Raw genomic sequence first — 20,175 nt, 5'->3', positions numbered from 1 at the left:
AAATTATACTTAGAAGCAGAGATTGGGAGTTGAAAAAATGGCCTCTGTACATAGTACAATTACTGTATTAGTCTAGGAGATGGGTCGGTAAATGGTCTTCTAAACTCACCTATGTGGAAGTGATTGGTAGCAAATCATATTCATGGATGAGGATAGCATATGTGGAAGTTTTGGAGCATTCCATCCTCCCAGCCCCTGACCAGTCACTTTCTATTCTATCCCTTCACTTTATTTTCTTCATAACACTTGTCTCAAATTGAACTTAGATTTTAAATATTTCTATTATTGCTCCTCTACTATGAGAAGGGGAGACTTGTCCACTGACTGATGTGTCTCTAGGGCCTAGAAGAATGCTGGCATGTGATAGTAGCCCAATAACATGAATGAAAGGATAATGTGTCGATTAAGTTGTTTTAGGCTCTTTTCCGGAGGGGAGATCGGTGAGGTCCTTATGCCATGGGGGAACAGAATATTCTCCCCAAACATATAAACAATAAACATAGCCATGAAATTAAAACAATTATACAGAAATATGATGAACAACAACAACAAATCAGATAACTTATACAAAATGGACAAGTTTCTAGAGAAACAGAATACCAAAACTGACTCCAGAAGAAATAGAAAACCTGAATATACCTATAAGAAATGAAGAGATTGAATTAGTCATTTAGAGACTTCCCAAAAAGAAATGCCCAGACCCAGATAACTTCACTGGTGAATTCTACCAAATGTTTAAAGAGCGTCGATTCTTCACAAACTGTTCCAGAAAATACAAGAGGAGGAAACGCTTCCCAGCTTGTTCCATCAGACCAGCATTACTCTGACACCAACACCAAAGACATCACAAGAACGCTACAGACCAATATCCCTTCTCAATATAAATGCAAAAATTCTCAACAAAATACTAGCAAGTATATTATAGTAGTCGTATATAAAAAGGATTACACAGCAAAAATAGCCACATTCTGGGTAATTGTTCATCCTGCCACCACCGTTTCCCTGCACCATGGCCCCTGGTTTCTTACAAATAATTTAGAAGGAAAACCTTATATTAAGTAAAAGCATAGAGTAAAAAGCGTATGCCTATGTACAGTTGACAGAGCCACCTTAAGAAGAAGAAGAAATAAGAAGAAAAATAGAAACACAAAAAAGGATACCTGGTGGCCCTAAAATTCCCGGATTTCCTGGATATCCTCTTTGACCCGGTGGTCCCATTTCACCTTGATGACCTGGCATTCCTGGTGATCCAGTTTCTCCAGGAAATCCTGATCTATCCAAGCCTGGAATTCCTGGGTCTCCCTTTGGCCCCGTTTTACCTCTTCTGCCTGTGTATGAATAAATGAATGAATGAATGAATTAACCCACAAATGCTTTCCCCTACTAACTTCAGAAATATATATATATATATTTTTAAGATGGAATCTCCCTCTGTCTTCTAGGCTGGATTGCAGTGGTGCGATCTCGGCTCACTGCACCCTCCGCCTCCCTGGTTCAAGTGATTCTCCTGCGTCAGCCTCCCAAGTAGCTGGGACTACAGGCGTGCACCATAATGCATAGCTAAGTTTTGTATTTTTAATAGAGATGGGGTTTGGCCATGTTGGCCAGGCTGGTCTCGAACTCCTGACCTCAAATGATCCGCCCACCTCGGCCTCCCATAGTGCTGGGATTACAGGCATGAGCCACTGCGCCTGGCCACTTTAGAAATATTTTATGGCTGTAAATACTTAGCTTTGTGATTTGGGGTAACTGCACACTTACGCATGCGTGCGCATGTGTGTGTGTATGTATTTAATGTCCCCTCTGTAAAATTTCTGAGCTCCCTTCTGGCTCTAACATTCTCTGCTCCAATGACTTATGCAGTAATACAAGTGTAGTCTTTATATCTATTTTCTAGTCCTGCAGACACATTCTGGGACTGCACCTTATGAGTGCTGCTCACTCTGTTTCCTGCAGAAGACATACAGAGCCGTTCACATAGAAGTAAGCCACTGGATGCCTCTGGAAAAAATAATAATGCCACTGTAACAGTTAAGGTCTTGGTCAAAAATTTATTTGTGAACATATAAGCAGTATGATAGACCACAGACATTAACTGATTTCTAAATACATTTTTCCAGGAACAGTTCATCAGATCTGATGGAGAGGATCCAAAAACATAAAGTTTTCCATCATCTGGAACATCTAGTCTGCATCATTTAGATTTATTTTCATGTTTTTTCTTTTATATTGTATGTAAAACAATCAACTACATATTTTAGTTTATAAGTTTTTAAACTGGTATCATTGCATACATTTACCCTATTTTAATAATAAGGATAAATTTACCACTTTAATATATTTATGAAAATATTAAAGGTAAAATGTTTTCTGAGAATTTAATATGTATATAAATATATGTAAACACACACCAATCTCTGTCTTCAGCATTCATATTTTTCTTGCATAAAAGACACAAAGCAACTCACTATATTAACTTCAGGTTTCTTCCTTTATAGGTGGTACACACTACTGTGTGCAACAAACCCATGACAGCAAGGTTTACACTTCTGAAGTATTTCTCATTGAACAGTGGTCAGGACTTGTTGCTGGACAGTTCCCATGTTAAGCAGCAAAGCACAGAGCAGGAGTCTCATGTCTCCTGCCCTTCTGGTGGCCAGTTTTGAGGCCCTCCTCCTACCTTGTTGCCCTTTCAATCCATTTAAGCCTGGAAGTCCTTGGGCTCCCCTGGGACCCTCTATGCACCTTCCTGGGGGTCCTTGTTCTCCAGGTGGTCCAGGCTGCCCTGGATCTCCTGCAAAAGAAAGCACAAGTATATCCCCAGGTGCTAGAACTTAAGGTCTTGGTATTGCTGTACCAATCATTCTTCTGTTAACTTTTTTTCCACCTAAATCAGATCTATATTTACTACCATTAATATGCCTTTTCTAGAGGGCACTCATTAAAAAAGAAGGAAGGAAGAAGGAAAGAAGGAAGAAAGGTAGGTCAGGAACATTGGATGGGAAAATAATTAGGCTCCACAGATTCTATTTCTTGAACTAGAAGTTTTATTTGAGAATTCTTCATCCCTAGAACACCTTCACATTCAGTTTGCTGCATTTTAGCAGAGCTCACAGTGGAGAAAAGTAATGACACTTGCTATTGTACCTCGTGGTCCATCAAGCCCTTCATTTCCTGGAGTTCCAGGGAGACCTGGAAGTCCAGGGAGTCCAATTTCTCCATGTTCCCCAGAATTGCCTCTTTCTCCTGGAAAACCTGGTGTTCCTGGTCCTCCAGGCATGGCTACTGCTCGTTCTCCCTATAGCACAGAAATTGTGTTATTACTATATAGTGCTTCCAAATCTTCACTGATAATTGACTGGTCTCTGTTATGGAGGCTCTAAGTCCCTGTTGCATAGCCACTACCAGGTCATCAACTTTCCTTTTTGAGCTCTAGTTGCTGACTTTTCTATAAGATTATGTTTAATAATACTTCAGGATATGTAGCCTCCACTTTTTCAGAAGACTGTGGGATTGTCTATAAAGAGAAAAATCTAGATGTTTTTACTTTTGATAGTTTTTCTCATAGCTAACCACATTTCTTTCTAGAGTTGTCCCATTTTAAATACTCTGATTATTTATGAAACCATTAAAGATGATATCAAGATGAAATCTGCATTCTGACATCTTATGTTTTCCTTTCTAAAATGGAAGATGATCCAGAGAAACATTTAAAAAATTTAATATCTTCATCATCTACAAATATATTGATAATTTCTACATCTAGAGTGCTCTGCCAGATAAGTGCATACAAACTGGCCAGTTAATGGTCACCCGCCCTCTCTTCTGTGACAGCTTGAATTTTTGCATACCTTGGCACCTGGGAGGCCTGGCTTTCCGGGTAACCCAGGCTCTCCCATTTTTCCAGGACAACCCAGTGATCCTTTTGTACCTGGAAAACCTTTGTCTCCTACAGAGAAAAAACAATAAACATTGTTGTAGGATTAGTCTTACTGAAATATTCTGAGCAGTAACTCTCTTATCTCTCAACCAGCTAGAGATGATTTTATGAAAATTTAAATGATAATAAAACCAACTGATAAATTAGCAATTTTTTAAAAGTTCCAAATCAAATTACATTGGTTCCTATTTGAAAAAATAACTTTCTCTATTTTGTTGTTTAGTAGGGCTATGATTTTGATTCAGCAATTCTTCAAACCACTGATGCTGGTTGACCATTTGACTTTGTTTTTGAAGTATTTTTTACATACAGTGTACAGGTAAGTGGATTTTTATATATGGATATATTCATGTAAGCATGACCTAGATTAAGATACAGAGCTTTTGGCTGGGCATGATGGCTCACACCTATAATCCCAGCACTTTGGGAGGCCAAGGTGGGTGGATCACTTGAGACTGGGAGTTCGAGACCAGCCTGACCAACATGGAGAAACCCCATCTCTACTAAAAATACAAAACAAAACAAAACAAAACAACAACAACAACAACAAAAAACTAGCCAGGCATGGTGGCACATGTCTGTAATCCCAGCTACTCGGGAGGCTGAGGCAGGAGAATCGCTTGAACACAGGAGGCAGAGGTTGTGGTGAGCTGAGATAGTGCCAATTACACTCCAGCCTGGGCAACAAAAACGAAACTTAGTCTCAGAAAAAAAAAAAAAAAGATATAGAACGTTTTCAGCACCCCTGGTAGCCTTTCTCAACAGGGGTTGCTTAAAAGAATTAAGTCTTAATGCCCTATAGCATCCATTGCATGCAAGGGATTAACTTCTTATGCATTTATAGTAGGTGACTTGAGAAAGGGGTCAACACAGTTACTGTGTTCTCTGGTTCAGAAGAGGAAGCCACCGTGAAGCAAGGCTGCATTCAGAGAGTTCCTTCATACCCTAATTTGACCAATATTTAATTTGCAGTTAGTTCATGGGATTCATTAGATTCAATTGTGAAATTGTAAATCTCCACTTTCAAGGAGCTCTTGGGCTAGTTCTGGTTCCCACAGTCAACAGTCTTCTTCCAGAGAGTCAATACCTAGAGTTACAAAGTAGGGATGTAATTTATTAATGCAGGGTCCAAGAAGAATGAAGTACAAATGTGAGGCAGACTCCCTTACTTCACAGATCATTAGGAAGAAAACCAAGAAATTGGACTCAAAGCCATTCTTAAGACTCCAGGAGAAATGTGATTATGTTTTCCATTTCAAATACTCATAAATTGAAATCAATATTCTCATATTTGGGCAAAATTAATGTATAATAAACACTGATGACATACTAATCCAAGAGCTGAAACACCAAAACAAGGATGCTATTTTTGACAAACATTTTAAAGAATATTGTAACAAACATGAAATTGTCATAAAACTTGCAGTTCTATGTGAGAATCCAGGGACTCAGGTTACTCATATGCCATCCTGGACAGGACTTTCATGTACTTGTCAGTGGGCAGGCTTATGTCATTGTGTGAGCTCTCAGCGTCTAGATTTTTTTGGAGTGTTTCCTCTTTGAGGGGAAACAGCATTTTTTTCCCTAAAGGAAAATAATTTCCATAATTTATTTTGGAGTTTATGGGAAAATCAGCCATTTGTGATTTAATAGTTCCTTTCTTATTAAAAAAAAAGAAAAGAAATGTATACATGTAAAAGGTGCAGGCATTTACTGAGAAGTATCAAAAATGTCTTTAAAATCCAACAATCAAGATTCACTGTTACCATTTTGGTGAATTTCCTTCTAGTTCTTTTCTCTGTGTTTTTAAAAATACAATTAATTCACCTAACATTATTATAAGATTTTTTTCCATTTATGGCTCTTGGAAAACATTTTTTTTTTTGAGACAGAGTCTTGTGCCTCAGCCTCCTGAGTAGCTGGGATTACAGCCACATGCCACCACACCCGGCTAATGTTTGTATTTTTAATAGAGACGGGGTTTCACCATGTTGGCCAGGCTGGTATCGAACTCCTGACCTCAAGTGATCTGCCTGCCTTGGCCTCCCAAAGTGCTGGGATTACAGGCGTGAACCACTGCGCCTGGCCAGAAAACATTTTAAAGAGTATTATGGATATTTCCTATTTTACTCATTTTATATCTTATATCCTATTTATATCTTCATATTGTATTTTACTCATTTTATTTATACATATGAACATCTTCTAAATATCCACAACAAACTTTATGTTTGAAAAAATTTTAAATTTACCCTTAGGTCCAGGAGGCCCAGGAAATCCAATTCCTGGAATTCCTGGTTCACCATCAGGCCCTGGAAGACCAGGATCTCCACATTTCCCCAGGGATCCAGGGATACCTTAGAAACAAATACACATATGCATCTCCACATCAGCAACTTTCCTTCATCTTGTTTTAAAAGAAAATGTCTAAGTTCTCTGTGTCGTCCTATCCCTTTTGCACATTGTTTTTTTTTTTTTTTTTTTTCTGTTGATGGAGTTTCGGTCTGTCGCCCAGGCTGGAGTGCAGTGGCGCGATCTCAGCTCATTGCAAGCTCCGCCTCCTGGGTTCACGCCATTGTCCCGCCTCAGCCTCCCAAGTAGCTGGGACCACAGGTGCCCGCCACCACGCCCGGCTAATTTTTTGTATTTTTAGTAGAGACGAGGTTTCACCATGTTAGCCAGACTGGTCTCGAACTCCTGACCTTGTGATCCACCTGCCTCGGCCTCCCAAAGTGCTGGGATTACAGGCGTGAGCCACTGTGCCCGGCCAAGAAAAAATTTTTAACACAACCCCAATCATATGCTCCCCCTCCCTGTCCCTATCCAATGGACTAATCTTTAGGAACTGCAAAGAATTTTGTCAATATAATTTAATTCCTAACAGGAAATATTCTAGATGTCTTGAACTATGTAAGTCTCCCTCCATGCATGCAAAACTCAGTTTTAGATCACATTGGCAAAGACAATCAGTTTTCAAATGAAGATGCTATGGAAAATATCCTGATGAATTGCCAGTGGGCAAACATCACTTGCTCCCCCACCAAAACTCCATAAAGGTTTTTCTGCTCTAAAATTCCTCTTAAGTAGTTACGTAGGTTCTCCTCCGGAACCTTTATATCAGAAGCACCAGTGAGAATAATTTGGATAACCTCAGAGAACTATAGCAAGTCCCCAGCCTGCTTGCTTATCAGGTAAGACACTGCCCTGTGCTCTCTTTTGGAGCCAATGAATACATTTTTTTCCTTATAATGGGGACAGTATTTTTCCAAGAGAGTGAGGGTGTTGTTTGTGTCTGATGCCATGCACCAGATTTGGCAGAGGATACTTACCAGGTGGACCTTGGGGGCCAGGATGGCCAGGGGGCCCTGGAGGTCCTGGTAGGCCTGGAACTGGTGTTGAAACACTGAGCTCTCCCCTAGGGCCTTAAGGAAATTTGTGGTCATAAGATTGGGGTATATATTGAAGCTTGTCTTAGACGATAGGGGAAAATACGATTATAAAGGGTTTATAAACATATCCCCAAAAAATAAAAAATAACCTCTGTTTTCACAGACTTCAAAACTAGCTTAAGGACGACCAGCCCATAGAAACTTTCTTATTGAATCAACAAATATTTATAAGTTTAGACAATCGTCTAAACTTTGTTTTAACCTGTTTCCTGTTTACTCTGAGATAACTCACAGATGACAGTCCTAACTTTACCCTCTTACATTAGGATTAGAGACAAATTCTGTTTATAAATAACTCCAAGAACAGTTATTGTATTTTATTTCACATTGAAAATCAGATTTGCTTCAGCCTCAAAGAATGTGTTTATGTAAAATTAAATAAGCACGGCAGCGAGCTGCACTTTTTTTTTTTTTCTAAAAGGGAAATTAATAGCCCAACATGCTGGTCTATTGAAAAGAGCCTATTCCAAAAAATTGCTAATATGGAATTAAGTTTAAACGTTGGTGAATACTGATAGGATACTTATTTATTGGGTGGCTAGTTTCCACAGGAAGGCTATTGAACAAAACAGTAAGTTTTGATATGGGCAAGGCTGACGTCGGTTTGTAAACTTGGACACTTTTCTTAACCTCTCTGATAAGTTCCTCATCTGTTGCGGGGGAGAGAATGCCTACCTAGCAGATAAGGACACGAGATAATATTCTGACCACAGTGGCAAACATTAAAAACATGTTTAGTGATAAAGTGTTGTCCATATAGTCATTTATTTATAGAAAAAAATAGGTTTACAGTATGTGATGGGACAATTTTGGTAATAATATATTTTATGACAATGGAATCCTTTAGTAAAGATTCACACTTAGAAATCACAGAAGAGGCTGGGTGTGGTGGTTCACACCTGTAATCCCAAAACTTTGGGAGACCAAGGCGGGTGGATCACTTGAGGTCAGGAGTTCAAGACCAGCCTGGCCAACATAGTAAAACCCCGTCTCTACTAAAAATACAAAAATTAATCAGGCCTGGTGGTGTGTGCCTGTAATCTCAGCTACTCAGGAGGCTGAGGCACGAGAATCCCTTGAATCCAGGAGGTATAGGTTGCAGTGAGCCGAGATCACGCCACTGCACTCCAGCCTGGGTGGCAGAGCAAGACTCCATCTCAAACAACAACAACAACAACAACAACAACAGAGCATTTGGTGATGGATTAGAACAGGGCTAAATAAACTTTTGCTGTAAAGGGCCAGATAGTAAGAAATTTAGGCTTCGTGATTCAAATCTACCCAACTACTCAATTCTGCCATTGTAGCATAAAAGCAGCCAGAGACAGTACATACAGGAGTGCAGCTGTGTTCCAAGAAACTTTATTTATGGATACTCTAATTTGAATTTCATGTAATTTTCATGCATCACAAAACATCATTAAACATTTTTTTCAATCATTTGAAAATGTGAAAACCATTCTTAGCTTGAGGATCATACAAAATCAGGCAGTGGGCTGGACTTGGACTGTGGTCCACCACCGTTTGCTAGTACCTGGATTAGAACAGCAGCCTCCTTCGGCCAGGCATGGTGGCTCATGCCTGTAATCCTAGCACTTTGGGAGGCCGAGGCAGGTGGATCACCTGAGGTCAGGAGTTCAAGACCAGCCTGGCCAACATGGTGTAACCCCATCTCTACTAAAAATACAAAAATTCGCCTGGCGTGATGGCAGGTGCCTGCAATCCCAGCTACTTGGGAGGATGAGACAGGAGAGTCACTTGAATTTGGGAGGCAGAGGTTGCAGTGAGCCAAGATTGTGCCATTGCACTCCAGCCTGGGCGACAGAGCAAGATTCCATCTCAGACAAAAAAAAAAAAAAAAAGCAGCTCCAAAGTAAGGTGCAGATAAACATAAATATGTATTTGTTTATTTAATATAAAGTCATAAAATAAGATTTACATACATGTGTGGACAGAAATGATGCATACATTTATAACATATAATGTAAGGCTGTGCACTCAAAAAGTTTTACTGATGAGGGAAGACACTACAAAATGATTTAGAGGTTTACTGGGTCTTACCCTTTAAAGTGATTTTTAAAATTTATTTATTTATTTATTTATTTATTTATTTATTTATTTATTTATTTATTTTTGAGACAGTGTCTCAGTCTGTTGCCCAGGCTGGAGTGCAGTAGCACGATCTTGGCTCACTGCAACCTCCACCTTCCAGGTTCAAGCGATTCTCCTACCTCAGCCTTCCAAGTAGCTGGGACTGTGGGTATGTGCCACCATGCTCAGCTAATTTTTGTATTTTTAGTAGAGACGGGGGTTCGCTATGTTGACCAGGCTGGTCTTGAACTCCTGACCTCAAGTGATCTGCCCGCCTTGGCCTCCCAAAGTGCTGAGATTACAGGTGTGAGTCACTGTGCCCAGCCTAAGGTGATTTTAGAAGCAAAACATGACCATGTTGGCATTATTTGCTCAAAACTGTCAGTAGCATGCTATTCTGACCTTCAGCCACACTCCTGAATCCAGAACTACGGCCAGTATATGTATATCCCAAAAGTTACCTGGACTTTTAAACTATTATCAGACCATTTTCCTTCATTTGTCTGAGATATTTTAAAGTTTTATTTGTAACCTGCCTATTGAGTTATGGATCAAAATCAACAAATTTGTGGCTGCACACAGTGGCTCACGCCTGTAATCCTAGCACTTTGGGAGGCTGAAGCAAGGATTGTTTGGGGTTGGGAGTAGGAGACCAGCCTGGACAACACAGCAACATCCTGTCTCTACAAAAAATAAAAATAAAATATAAATTAGCTGGTCATGGTGACACGCGCCTGTAGCCCCAGCTACTCAGGAGACCAGGCAGGAGGGTCTATTAAGCCCAGAAGTTTGAGGATGTAGTAAACTATAATTATGCCACTGCACTCCAGCCTGGGCAACACAGTGAGACCCTGTCTCTAAAAAGCCACAAAAAACAAATTTGCAATAACGCTTAGGATCTATTCATTTCGTATATATATATATATATGTATGTATGTATGTATGTATGTATGTATGTAATAGATATAGAATATGCTAGGAAATTTCAGTTGAATTGCTCAGTAATGGAGAAAAAATGAGTTTTCTCTAACATACCCTACATATTCTTTCCTGGTATCTGTGAGTTGACATATTCTATTCGTTAGAAGCAAGTTTCTATATTTTCCTTAGTCTTGGAGAAGCTTTGTTAGCTCTAGAAACCATCAACCCACTCCATCGGAAAACAGGACTGGAAAGAAAACTAACCAACCGGCTTCTCCGGGTGGTCCGGGGGCTCCAGGAACTCCTTGCATGCCCTGGGGACCAGGTTCTCCTTGGGGTCCATAGCCAGGTGGTCCAGCTGGTCCTGCAGGTCCTGGGGAACCAGGGGAGCCAGGATCCCCTGGAGGACCTTGGTCCCCTTTCTCACCACTCAGAGCCTGTGACAACAGGAATGTGTTTGAATCGTGCTTCATTCCAGTATCTTCTTACAACAGGTTAATCATCCTCCAAATATGAATACCAGTTAGGCTGTCATTGAGATCTTGAATTAAAAGCATTTGGCATTTGATGAGAATTATTACTAAAATAAGAGCACTGCAGGTTTCCGCCGTTTTGTGTCCTTTGGAGTTTAGCAACATTTTTTGAACTTGGAACTGTCTTGAGTCCCACTGGAGATATCTTACAATGACGGGTCTCCCATATGGTAATAGCCACTAAAACTATGTTCAAATTGACCAATAGTTCAGATGACTTTAGCGGTGATATTCATGATAATGTTACATTTCTGAAATAAAATGAGCACAGCAAACCCTTATTTCTGGTTTCACCAGGTATTTTCATGCCAAAGGGGATTTCCCACTTCCATTTTCTCTCATAAACTGTCTAGTTTTTAAATCTTCATATGCTATAACCTTGAAAATGATTTGTAGATTTAAAAGAAATTGAATTTGACAAAATAATTTAAGCCCTCTTCCTTCCCAACATGGCCCTCTGAAATAAATTTGACTCAATTTTTCATTGTTCAATATCATCAGATGGCTAAGTGGTCTGTCTCCTTTTTTAATGACAGGGTGTAAGACTCAACAAATCACCACCTTGATTTTTCTCTCATTTACTTTATGGAGCATCTTTACCAGAACTTATAAAGAAAAATCAGTGAGATGCAAGTAGGGACATCATACAAATTCTCTTAATATTAGACCATCAGAATTCTGGCACTGTCACTTTATAAGCATAACTACCACAAAGTGAACAACCTGGGACTTGGCCAAGGCAGGGCCTGAGAACTGCTGGCACCATAGATGCTGCCAGCCAAAAAGGGTTTTGTAGTCAGAAGCATTCAGGAAAGACCAGATAGCTTATCTTCATGTGGAAGACTCACAGTTCATATTCTGATATTAAAGGGTCTGTAAATGAATCTTTAAATTTGTTTACCAAGTTTCTCCAAACCTCTTTGAGGTAAGATCTGTTTTATTGGCTAACACAGGTTAGCCCTGGGAGAAACTGGTATTTCATAGAATAGTTTGGGCAGCATCCCTTGCAAACCTCTTGTAAATACATTATGATGACAGGTGCTCACCCTCTCACTCTATGACATTTTAAAATAAATCTTAGGGCTGGGTGCAGTAGCTCACACCTGTAATCGCAGCACTTTGGGAGGCTAAGGTGGGTGGATCACCTGAGGTCAGGAGTTCGAGACCAGCCTGGCCAACATGGTGAAACCCCGTCTCTACTGAAAATACAAAATTAGCTGGGTGTGGTGGTGCATGCCTGTAATCCCAGCTACTCAGGAGGCTGAGGTGGGAGAATCACTTGAACCCAGGAGATGGAGGTTGCAGTGAGCTGAGATTGCACCATTGCACTCTAGCCTAGGCAACAAGAGCAAAACTCCCTCTCAAAAAAAAAAAAAAAAAAGATATTGGTAGGTATTACCTCAATTAAATATGTGAGAAACTCTCTCATGAAAAGGGATTAAATTTCCATAAAATTAAATGAATGACAAAACATTTAATCTCTTTATTTGACTACCATACCCCTAAATATGCTGTCTTCTTATGCATTTATTTTTATTTAAAAATATGGACATCACCCCAAAATATTTACTAAACTTTCCACTATACATCGTTTTCTGACTTTTCCATAGACTCATTTGATACAAATATGGAACTGTAATTTGTGTATGAGATGGGGTCATTATCAATGTAGAATTTTGATTGGTTGAAATCACTGAATGCTACCTATTTATTCTGTCAAAATACTATAACTATTTGCTTGGATTATTCCTGCTAATTTGAAGATGCTTCATTCTGCAGTTAGAGTGATGAACTGTGCTGAGCGGCCAACCATTTTTGGAAAAGAAATCACTTTATCTCTTAACTTCAGAGTACTTCATTTATAGGGAGGGTAAAGTTGCTAAATACCAACCAGTTCGCCTTTAGGTCCTGGTAATCCTTTCACTCCCGGAGTTCCAGGAATTCCATCCAAGCCCTTTCTCCCAGGTTGGCCTCTGAGCCCCGGGTCACCTGGGGCACCCACTTGCCCCTCAGGCTGAAGTGTTTCACCTTTTTCTCCTTTAAGTCCTGGGTCACCCTGGGCACCTGGGAAACCCTAGGGTAGTACACAAATGAATCTGTATTGTATTTTGTTAGAATTCTTCTTCTGTCAATCTTAAAAACAGTGTGGACAAGAACTTTTCAATTTTAACATGAATTTTTTCAACACACTCTTTGGTCCACAACTATTATTACAAGCATTTTGTTTGTTTTGCTTTGTTGTTAACTTCCAAAACTGAAAAATAATTCAGTTAGATAGTATAATTCAAAGCAATACACACAATAATATAATTTAATACCATAGAACAATCACCGTAATACAGGTTATGTTTGAATATTGGTAAATTTTAACAAGCCTCTCTGAATAATTTGATCTAAGTATATTTATCTATAACTTTTTGATTCACTATGACAGTCAAGATTCTAATTTTTAACAGACTTATTGAGGTATAATTTACATACCATAAAATTTCTCCTTTATAAGAGTACAATTCAATGATTTTTAGTAAATTTATAGAATTATGCCACAATCACCACAATCACGTTCAGACATCTCCATCACTCTCCCAAATTCCCTCAAACCTATTTGCAATGAACCTCTGTTCCCACTCTCAGCCCTAGGCAACCACTAATCTGCTTTCTGTTTCTGATACCATTTCAAACTGTTTATAAATTCATTGACTCATTCACTTAATCAGTCACAGATTTATTCATTTAATCAACAGGTATCTATTAAGTGCCTACTGTTTGCAAGGCACCAAACTGGTAAGTGTGTTGCAACCGTATTTCTAGAGTGTGCAATTTGTCAAATTGAAGCTAAAGATTTAAAAACATGAAATCTTACTGGAAATCCTGGAAGACCTGTATTTCCTGGGGACCCTGGGCTTCCTTTCAAGCCAGCTGCACCTTGTCTTCCTGCAAATCAACGAATTATTAACTAACTACTCATTGAACGCCAGCTCTAAGTAGACAGGGTAATACAATGTATGAAGAAAATAGAGTGTTTCCTTGTGGGGAAAGAAAGACAACTTCTATCATAAAACATAAATGCAATAAGAGAATGGGAGTAAATAACAGAACAAGAGATCATGTAAAAAGTAACTCAGATCTTAGCTTCTTAAAATTTTATCTTCATAATTTTAAGAATATATCTTTATTTTTTCTGAGTATATATTACCTTTAAAAGTAATGTATGTTCATTATAAGAAAATTATGCAGAAAGACGAGACTAAAAATCACCTATAAATCTACCAGAAGATAATATTTGCCAAAGTTTAATGTAAATTAATGATACATTTTTTATATCCATAAGTGCATAGGACTTGTAGACACACTATTTTGGATTTATAGTATACATATGTCAATAAGTATGAATTTATAGCTTCGTTTTAAATGGCTGCATGCTGCCTATTGTGTTGGCGAGCCATCATTTATTTAGCTAAATGCTGTTTTTAGACATTTAGACATTAGGTAGACATTTTTCAACTTTTAGCTGTTGTAAACAATGCTTTGAAAAATCTCTCTGGGTATTTAGCTCTCCAAATTTATACAATTATTTCCTTTATAATAAATTTTTAAAAGTATAATAGCAGAGCCAAATGGTCACAAACTTTTCTAAGGTTTTGAATGTCTCTTGCCAAATTGCATTTTATTGTACAATTTTATACTTCCCATAGGTATTTAAATATCTCTGTCAAGATGATCCCTTTAAATGACCTTCTGGGTGGGTCTTTGGTCAGTTAATCAACACATATTTATTCAGATTCTATTTTTTGCAAGATCTTGAGCTGGGGTGTATCTTTTTATAGTGATCCAAACCATTTTACTGCTTACATATCTTCTTTGAGCTGCACCTGGCTAGGCCAAATGTAGAGAAACTATGGAAAATGCAACAATGCAATAAGTGGTCAGCATCAGTGAGCTGCTCACCTGCTCACCTTGAGCCAAAGAGGAGACTCAAGGAGAGCATAGGAAAATAATGATTTTTTATCTTTTATTATTTTTCCTCCTTATTTCCCTCCTTCATTTTCTTCCTTTTGGTTTTTGTTTTAATAGAACATTTCCGCTGGATATTTGGATACTGAACAGGAGTAACAAGAGGAACAGCTCCTACCTACCCCCCTGCCCCTTCCTCACAAGCCTGTGAGTCAGGGCAGGGGCAGCCACTGAAAGTAGCAGAGGCCTTCATGAAGGAGAAGTGATTGGGATCTGAGGGGACAAAGGATCCCTGCCCAAGTGCATGTCATCCAGTGGCTGACCACAGCGTTCACGGCTGCCGCCATTAGTCTTTCATCTTTGGATTGAGACCCGGTCTCCCAGAAGACCCTATGCCAATGCAAATGGCTACTGGACAGTGATAATGTATAATATTCCCTATCCAGGTTGTCAGGTAGACCTTTGGATTAACTCCCCAAAAGCAGCCCCCTAGGAGACAGGCGACAGCACCGCAGTCAGGGGATGCAGGCGTGGAGGGTAAGAGCACGCGTCTAGATTTCAGTTCAGTCTCTACCATGTTATTAGCTATGCCACCCGATGCCTCGGCTTCCTCATCTGTCCAATGCGGTTAATTATAGCACCAGCCTCTAGGGTTGATGTGAGAGATAAAGGAATGGAGGCACATAAGACCCTTAGAACAGTGCCCAACACACAGGCCAAGGGCTCTGTAACTTCAACTCTCAATGGTCAATGATACATAATTTGATGACATTGTCTGAAGACCAAAGTGCTGGTGGCAGAGTCAGGACTGTGGGTAGTAGCAAGGGAGAGAGAGGCCCTGTGTAGTCAGGGGAGTGGCCCGAGGGGCAGAGGAACCCAGTCAGTAAACAGAGACATTTTGTATTTCAAAGTTTTGCCCATAGGCAGTTCTGTGACTGAAGACGGGGAGGTCAAAAGCAGAGGTGGTGACAGCCGGGAGTAACCGTGTGGTGTGGAGAGTCCTGGCCTGGCACAGAGTTGTCAAGAGAAGGCTTGTGACTCATCCTTTATTTAAGCCTCAGGACACTGGCTATAAAATGTTGTGGGGTTTTTTTTCCTTTCAAAATTTGACTTAGTGGCTAATATTTTTTTAAAAAAACCATGAGATTTTAAATAAAAATTCCAATTCCTTTCTTCTCATGAAAACTCGGAAGATTTATTAATGCAGGGCCTGACATGTTGCGCAGTAACAATGGGCTGGAGCCAAGTGCCCGCTGGCTGGTTCAAATGTACCCTCAGTTTGTTTATTGCATTTCTGCAACTCTCTTGTCCCCAGCACTGAGGATGTTGCAATTTTTTTAATAGCACTTGCATCCTTAAGAAGAAAGTGAAATACCACATTTTTCTATGACTCTTTTAAAAGTAGGAACATGAAAAAATGGACTGAGTAGGGTTGTGTCTTTTGAGAAAAAAAGGGAGAGAGCATATTTCTTTATGGAAGAGAAAGAGGGTGTGTGTTTCATGCAGCTGCTTCACTGCCTTCAGTTAACTGCTGTTCTCTTGTAGGACTCTGTGTTCACAATTCCTGCCTAACACAATACTTTGCTAGGGGTCAGCAGCTAAAATGGAATAGGGAAAAATACCAGCTTTTCTTGGATTTTGGCTGACTTTATGTTAATAGAGTATATGTTTTTGAAACTCTCCCTCCAAGTTCATCTAAACCACGTTGTGACATCCACCAATCTAATGCCTTTATTTTCTTCCAGTGTATTGACCCTTTTGTGCTTGCAAAAACACTTGCATGCAAATTGTTTGTACCTGGGATTCCTTTTACACCATGTAACCCTGGCAATCCTGGGAGACCGGGAGGCCCTGGGATATAAGGGCACTGTGTACACAGGAGGCCTGGTTCTCCTGCAATGAGAGCATACTAGCATTACTTAAAAAGCTACATCGAGTCCTCAGAAAGAACAAATATTTTCCAACCACACTATCATTTATTACATTTAAACATTTTTATGTAGTGAAAATTATCTAGGATGTTATACATATTAATTTAAAAATTCATCTATTATAGATCTGCTTACTTTAATGTTCTGAGCTATACAGTTCTGAAAGGGGAAATTCCAAGAGTCTAACATAAAACATCTATTTCAGTGTTTCTTTCCTTGCATGCAGGCAAAAACTCACATTTTAGGGATATCCAACAATTTATTGCATGGGTGCCAAATAAATTATTGATTTACAGATAAATGAATACTTTTAGCTAATGGAAAAGAAGTCGTCACTGACTGGTAGCTATTTGGGATCATTGTTATCTCAGGGGGAAAAATCAATGATGATAATGACGATGAAAAAGGCTTATCCTAATACAACATTATTGATTGAACCAACCTTTGGGCCCATCAACTCCTGGGATTCCTGGAGACCCTAGATAGCCTGGCAGTCCGCGATCTCCAGGTGGACCCTTGCGAAAAACGATGTCACCTATAAAAATACAGCACCAAAGACAATTTTTTATTTGTGTTTTTTTCAATTAGCAAGTATTGTAATATATGTATTATTTAAAATGCATCTCTCTCATCTTTGTATTGGAAGCCTAGTCTTTAGAAGTTTATCTGCAACTGAGAAAGCATGGTGACCAGCTCTTCCCTTCATATTACATAGATGTGGTATTTTTAAGGTAGTTGATCTTTGCAAGCTCATTGTATAATTTTTTTTGTCACAGAATCAACCTATTTTATCTTACTTAGTTGTTTCCAATTATTCCAAGTTGATATGGTTTGGCAGCGTCCCAAATCTCATCTTGAATTGTAGTTCTATAATCCCCATGTGTCATGAAAGGGACCTGGTGGGAGGTAATTTAATCATGGGGGCAGTTACCCTCATGCTGTTCTTGTAATAGTGAATGAGTGCTTATGAGATCTGATGGTTTTATAAGGGGCTTTTCCCCATTTTGCTCAGCACTTCTCCTTGTTGCCGTCATGTGAAGAAGGACATGTTTGCTTGTCCTTCTGCCACGAGTGTAAGTTTACTGAGGCCTCCCCAGCCGTGCTGAACTGTGAGTCAATTAAACCTCTTTAAATTACCCAGTCTCGGGTATGCCTTTATTAGCAGCATGAGAATGGACTAATACACAGACAATCCCTTTAGCATCTTGAGGCAAAGGATCAACTCTTATTCTGGATATTTTTGGATACATTGTATTTTCCTGATATACTGTAGATGCTTAATATATATTGAGTAAAAGAAAAATGGATTCTGACTCAGGGTATCATCTGTTTTCTCTTTGTTGCTTGTCCACATCAGTTGAGTTGTCATCCTTAAAGCAGGTCTCTAAGAAAGCTCTTCTCAGCTTCCACATTATCTGCTACTGTAATGTTGCAATGAACAGCTCCTTCTCTTAAACTGGTTAATTGTGTTCAGTAATCTAATTTTTGGCTTTGCCATTTCAATTACAGGTTGAAGGCAATGGTGATGAAAGTAAATATTTAAAAACACTACCATAGCTGTCCCAAATTTCAGAAAAACAAGGTACCACTGGAACCATTTAATTTTGTTGGAACACAGAATGACCATCTTGTGATCAGTTTTCTGCATCTTTAAAATACCTGGAAGGTCATCTTTAAATAGTACAATCTGATAGAAGTTTAATACTTAGTGTAGACTTATATGAATACTTCTACATTCATACATTTTTGTATACTTACACATTTTCATACTCAATGCTTAATTCAAAAAATATTTGAGTACCTGCAGTGTTCCCCATGCTACATACTGGGCTTAAACAGCCAAAAAGACACAGTCTTTGACCTCAAAATACTTTGATTCTTGTAAGAAAAACTGACAAAGACAAAGAGAAGGCAATGTGAAAACTTCTACAGTTGGGATAACCTTGGAGGTTACAAGATGTGGACTCACTGAAAGCTTTCTGCTGGACTTGAAGCTGCAGTCTGAAGGACAGACGGGTGTTGCTTAGTGAAGGGAAAGTAGGAAGCAAAGACCCCTGGACAGAGTGTAGCAGGCACAGAGGGAGCATGACACCTCCGGGAGAGAGCCGCAAGCACCTGGGCCCAGATCCCAGCTTTAGCTTCATTAGCCCTGTGAACTCTGTATGTCAGCCTTGACATAGAAAAAAAGAGGATTCTAAACCTCCATCTTAAAAGAGACTTGGAAGAAGCTGGGATTATAGGCACACCACCACACCTGGCCCCAGAAAAGGTATGTTAAAACATAAAGTGTGATCTATATGTTTGTGAGGACCTATTGTACCTATGAGCCAACACAGAATGCTAAGTGGCTCTCTAGAGGGATGCGAAGGAAAGGCTCCCTGTGTCAGGACCTCTGAGCACCACTTCAAGTCCATTGGGCCACATCTCTGTCATCTCTGACCCCTTTACCTCATAGCATGTTGCCTTACACCCTTGCGGCACACCTCTGGCCTACTGTCCTGGGGCTTCCCTGCTGATGCCAAGGCATGGGACTTCCTGGGAACCATGCAGACACAGCCTGGAAGTGGGAGGATGGGAGGTGGGGGGCTGCTCCTCTCTTGGGGGGAAATCTTTGACCCATGGGAACTAGGAGCAAATGGATAAATTCTTGCCTCTTTCTCCCCTGGCACAGATAGTCTCCAGGGCTGAACAGGCAGTTGCAATTGGTCAAGGCCAACTTGATAGCCACCCATCCTTCCCCACATCACTCTCTTTGTCCCTGCCTCCTACTCTGCTCTCTGGGAAACTCGGGCTAAGACTTTGCTGCATTCGTTTGGAAAGGTAACTCATAAAAACCACACAGACTGATGGCTAAGCTGTGAGGAGGGTTTGTTGCCCGTGGTTTGCACACATCTGTCATTTGGCACTGTGCACAAAAGGGGTCCCCTTCCACATCTTTACCTGGCGGTCCTGGAGGTCCTGGTGATCCTGGAAGACCTGGTGAACCAGCACAACCTGGGGACCCAGGAGTCCCCATGGCATCCTTTCCTGGGCGGCCTCGTTCCCCTTTACTTCCTTTCAAGCCTGGCCATCCAGGGGCTCCTCTGAGGCCAGGCCTTGATGATCCTTGGAGAAAATAATCATTTCTTGTATTTTACATTTTTTCCTGATTAATACGAATTTATTTTTTAATTGCAAGAGTGATTTAATTTTATTTATAAAAATTGCACAATGGAGAGGTACATAACACATATAAAATAAAAAAGTGAATATCCTTGCTTTTTTCATCTGTGGCCTTGTTAAATAACCATAGTACAGTGAAGTGCAGAACATTCCATTCCCACAAGCAAATTTATTACAAGAAAGTGAAACAGAGT

The 20,175-nt window shown here is 39.8% G+C and overlaps 1 protein-coding gene and 1 long non-coding RNA gene across 4 annotated transcripts in view; one reads left to right on the top strand and one right to left on the bottom strand.

Annotated features, from left to right (window-relative positions):
• The window catches only part of COL4A3 (collagen type IV alpha 3 chain), a 148,659-nt gene that overhangs the window by 30,680 nt on the left and 97,804 nt on the right, over positions 1-20,175 (bottom strand). Inside the window, exons 21-32 of the mRNA XM_003821829.5 lie at positions 19,760-19,924; positions 17,262-17,354; positions 16,686-16,781; positions 13,798-13,868; positions 12,826-13,008; positions 10,670-10,838; positions 7,270-7,362; positions 6,193-6,297; positions 3,852-3,949; positions 3,148-3,298; positions 2,681-2,794; positions 1,161-1,328 (exon numbers count right to left, since the gene is read on the bottom strand). Of these exons, the coding sequence (XP_003821877.2) occupies positions 1,161-1,328; positions 2,681-2,794; positions 3,148-3,298; positions 3,852-3,949; positions 6,193-6,297; positions 7,270-7,362; positions 10,670-10,838; positions 12,826-13,008; positions 13,798-13,868; positions 16,686-16,781; positions 17,262-17,354; positions 19,760-19,924 (1,506 nt within the window). The remainder of the gene's footprint in view (positions 1-1,160; positions 1,329-2,680; positions 2,795-3,147; positions 3,299-3,851; positions 3,950-6,192; positions 6,298-7,269; positions 7,363-10,669; positions 10,839-12,825; positions 13,009-13,797; positions 13,869-16,685; positions 16,782-17,261; positions 17,355-19,759; positions 19,925-20,175) is intronic.
• LOC117979478 (uncharacterized) overlaps positions 1-20,175 on the top strand; it is an 89,868-nt gene that overhangs the window by 41,286 nt on the left and 28,407 nt on the right. For 2 of the 3 annotated variants that reach the window (XR_008624601.2, XR_008624602.1), the window contains exons 3-4: positions 15,009-15,425; positions 18,329-19,088. This is a non-coding gene — a long non-coding RNA (uncharacterized LOC117979478). Of the gene's footprint in view, positions 1-15,008; positions 16,074-18,328; positions 19,089-20,175 lie in introns of those variants that run through there. The other variant, XR_004670340.2, reaches the window with a different exon arrangement.

Source organism: Pan paniscus, chromosome 13, assembly GCF_029289425.2.
Source record: "Pan paniscus chromosome 13, NHGRI_mPanPan1-v2.0_pri, whole genome shotgun sequence".
Taxonomy (NCBI): domain Eukaryota; kingdom Metazoa; phylum Chordata; class Mammalia; order Primates; family Hominidae; genus Pan; species Pan paniscus.
This window is presented reverse-complemented; position numbering and strand designations above follow the sequence as displayed.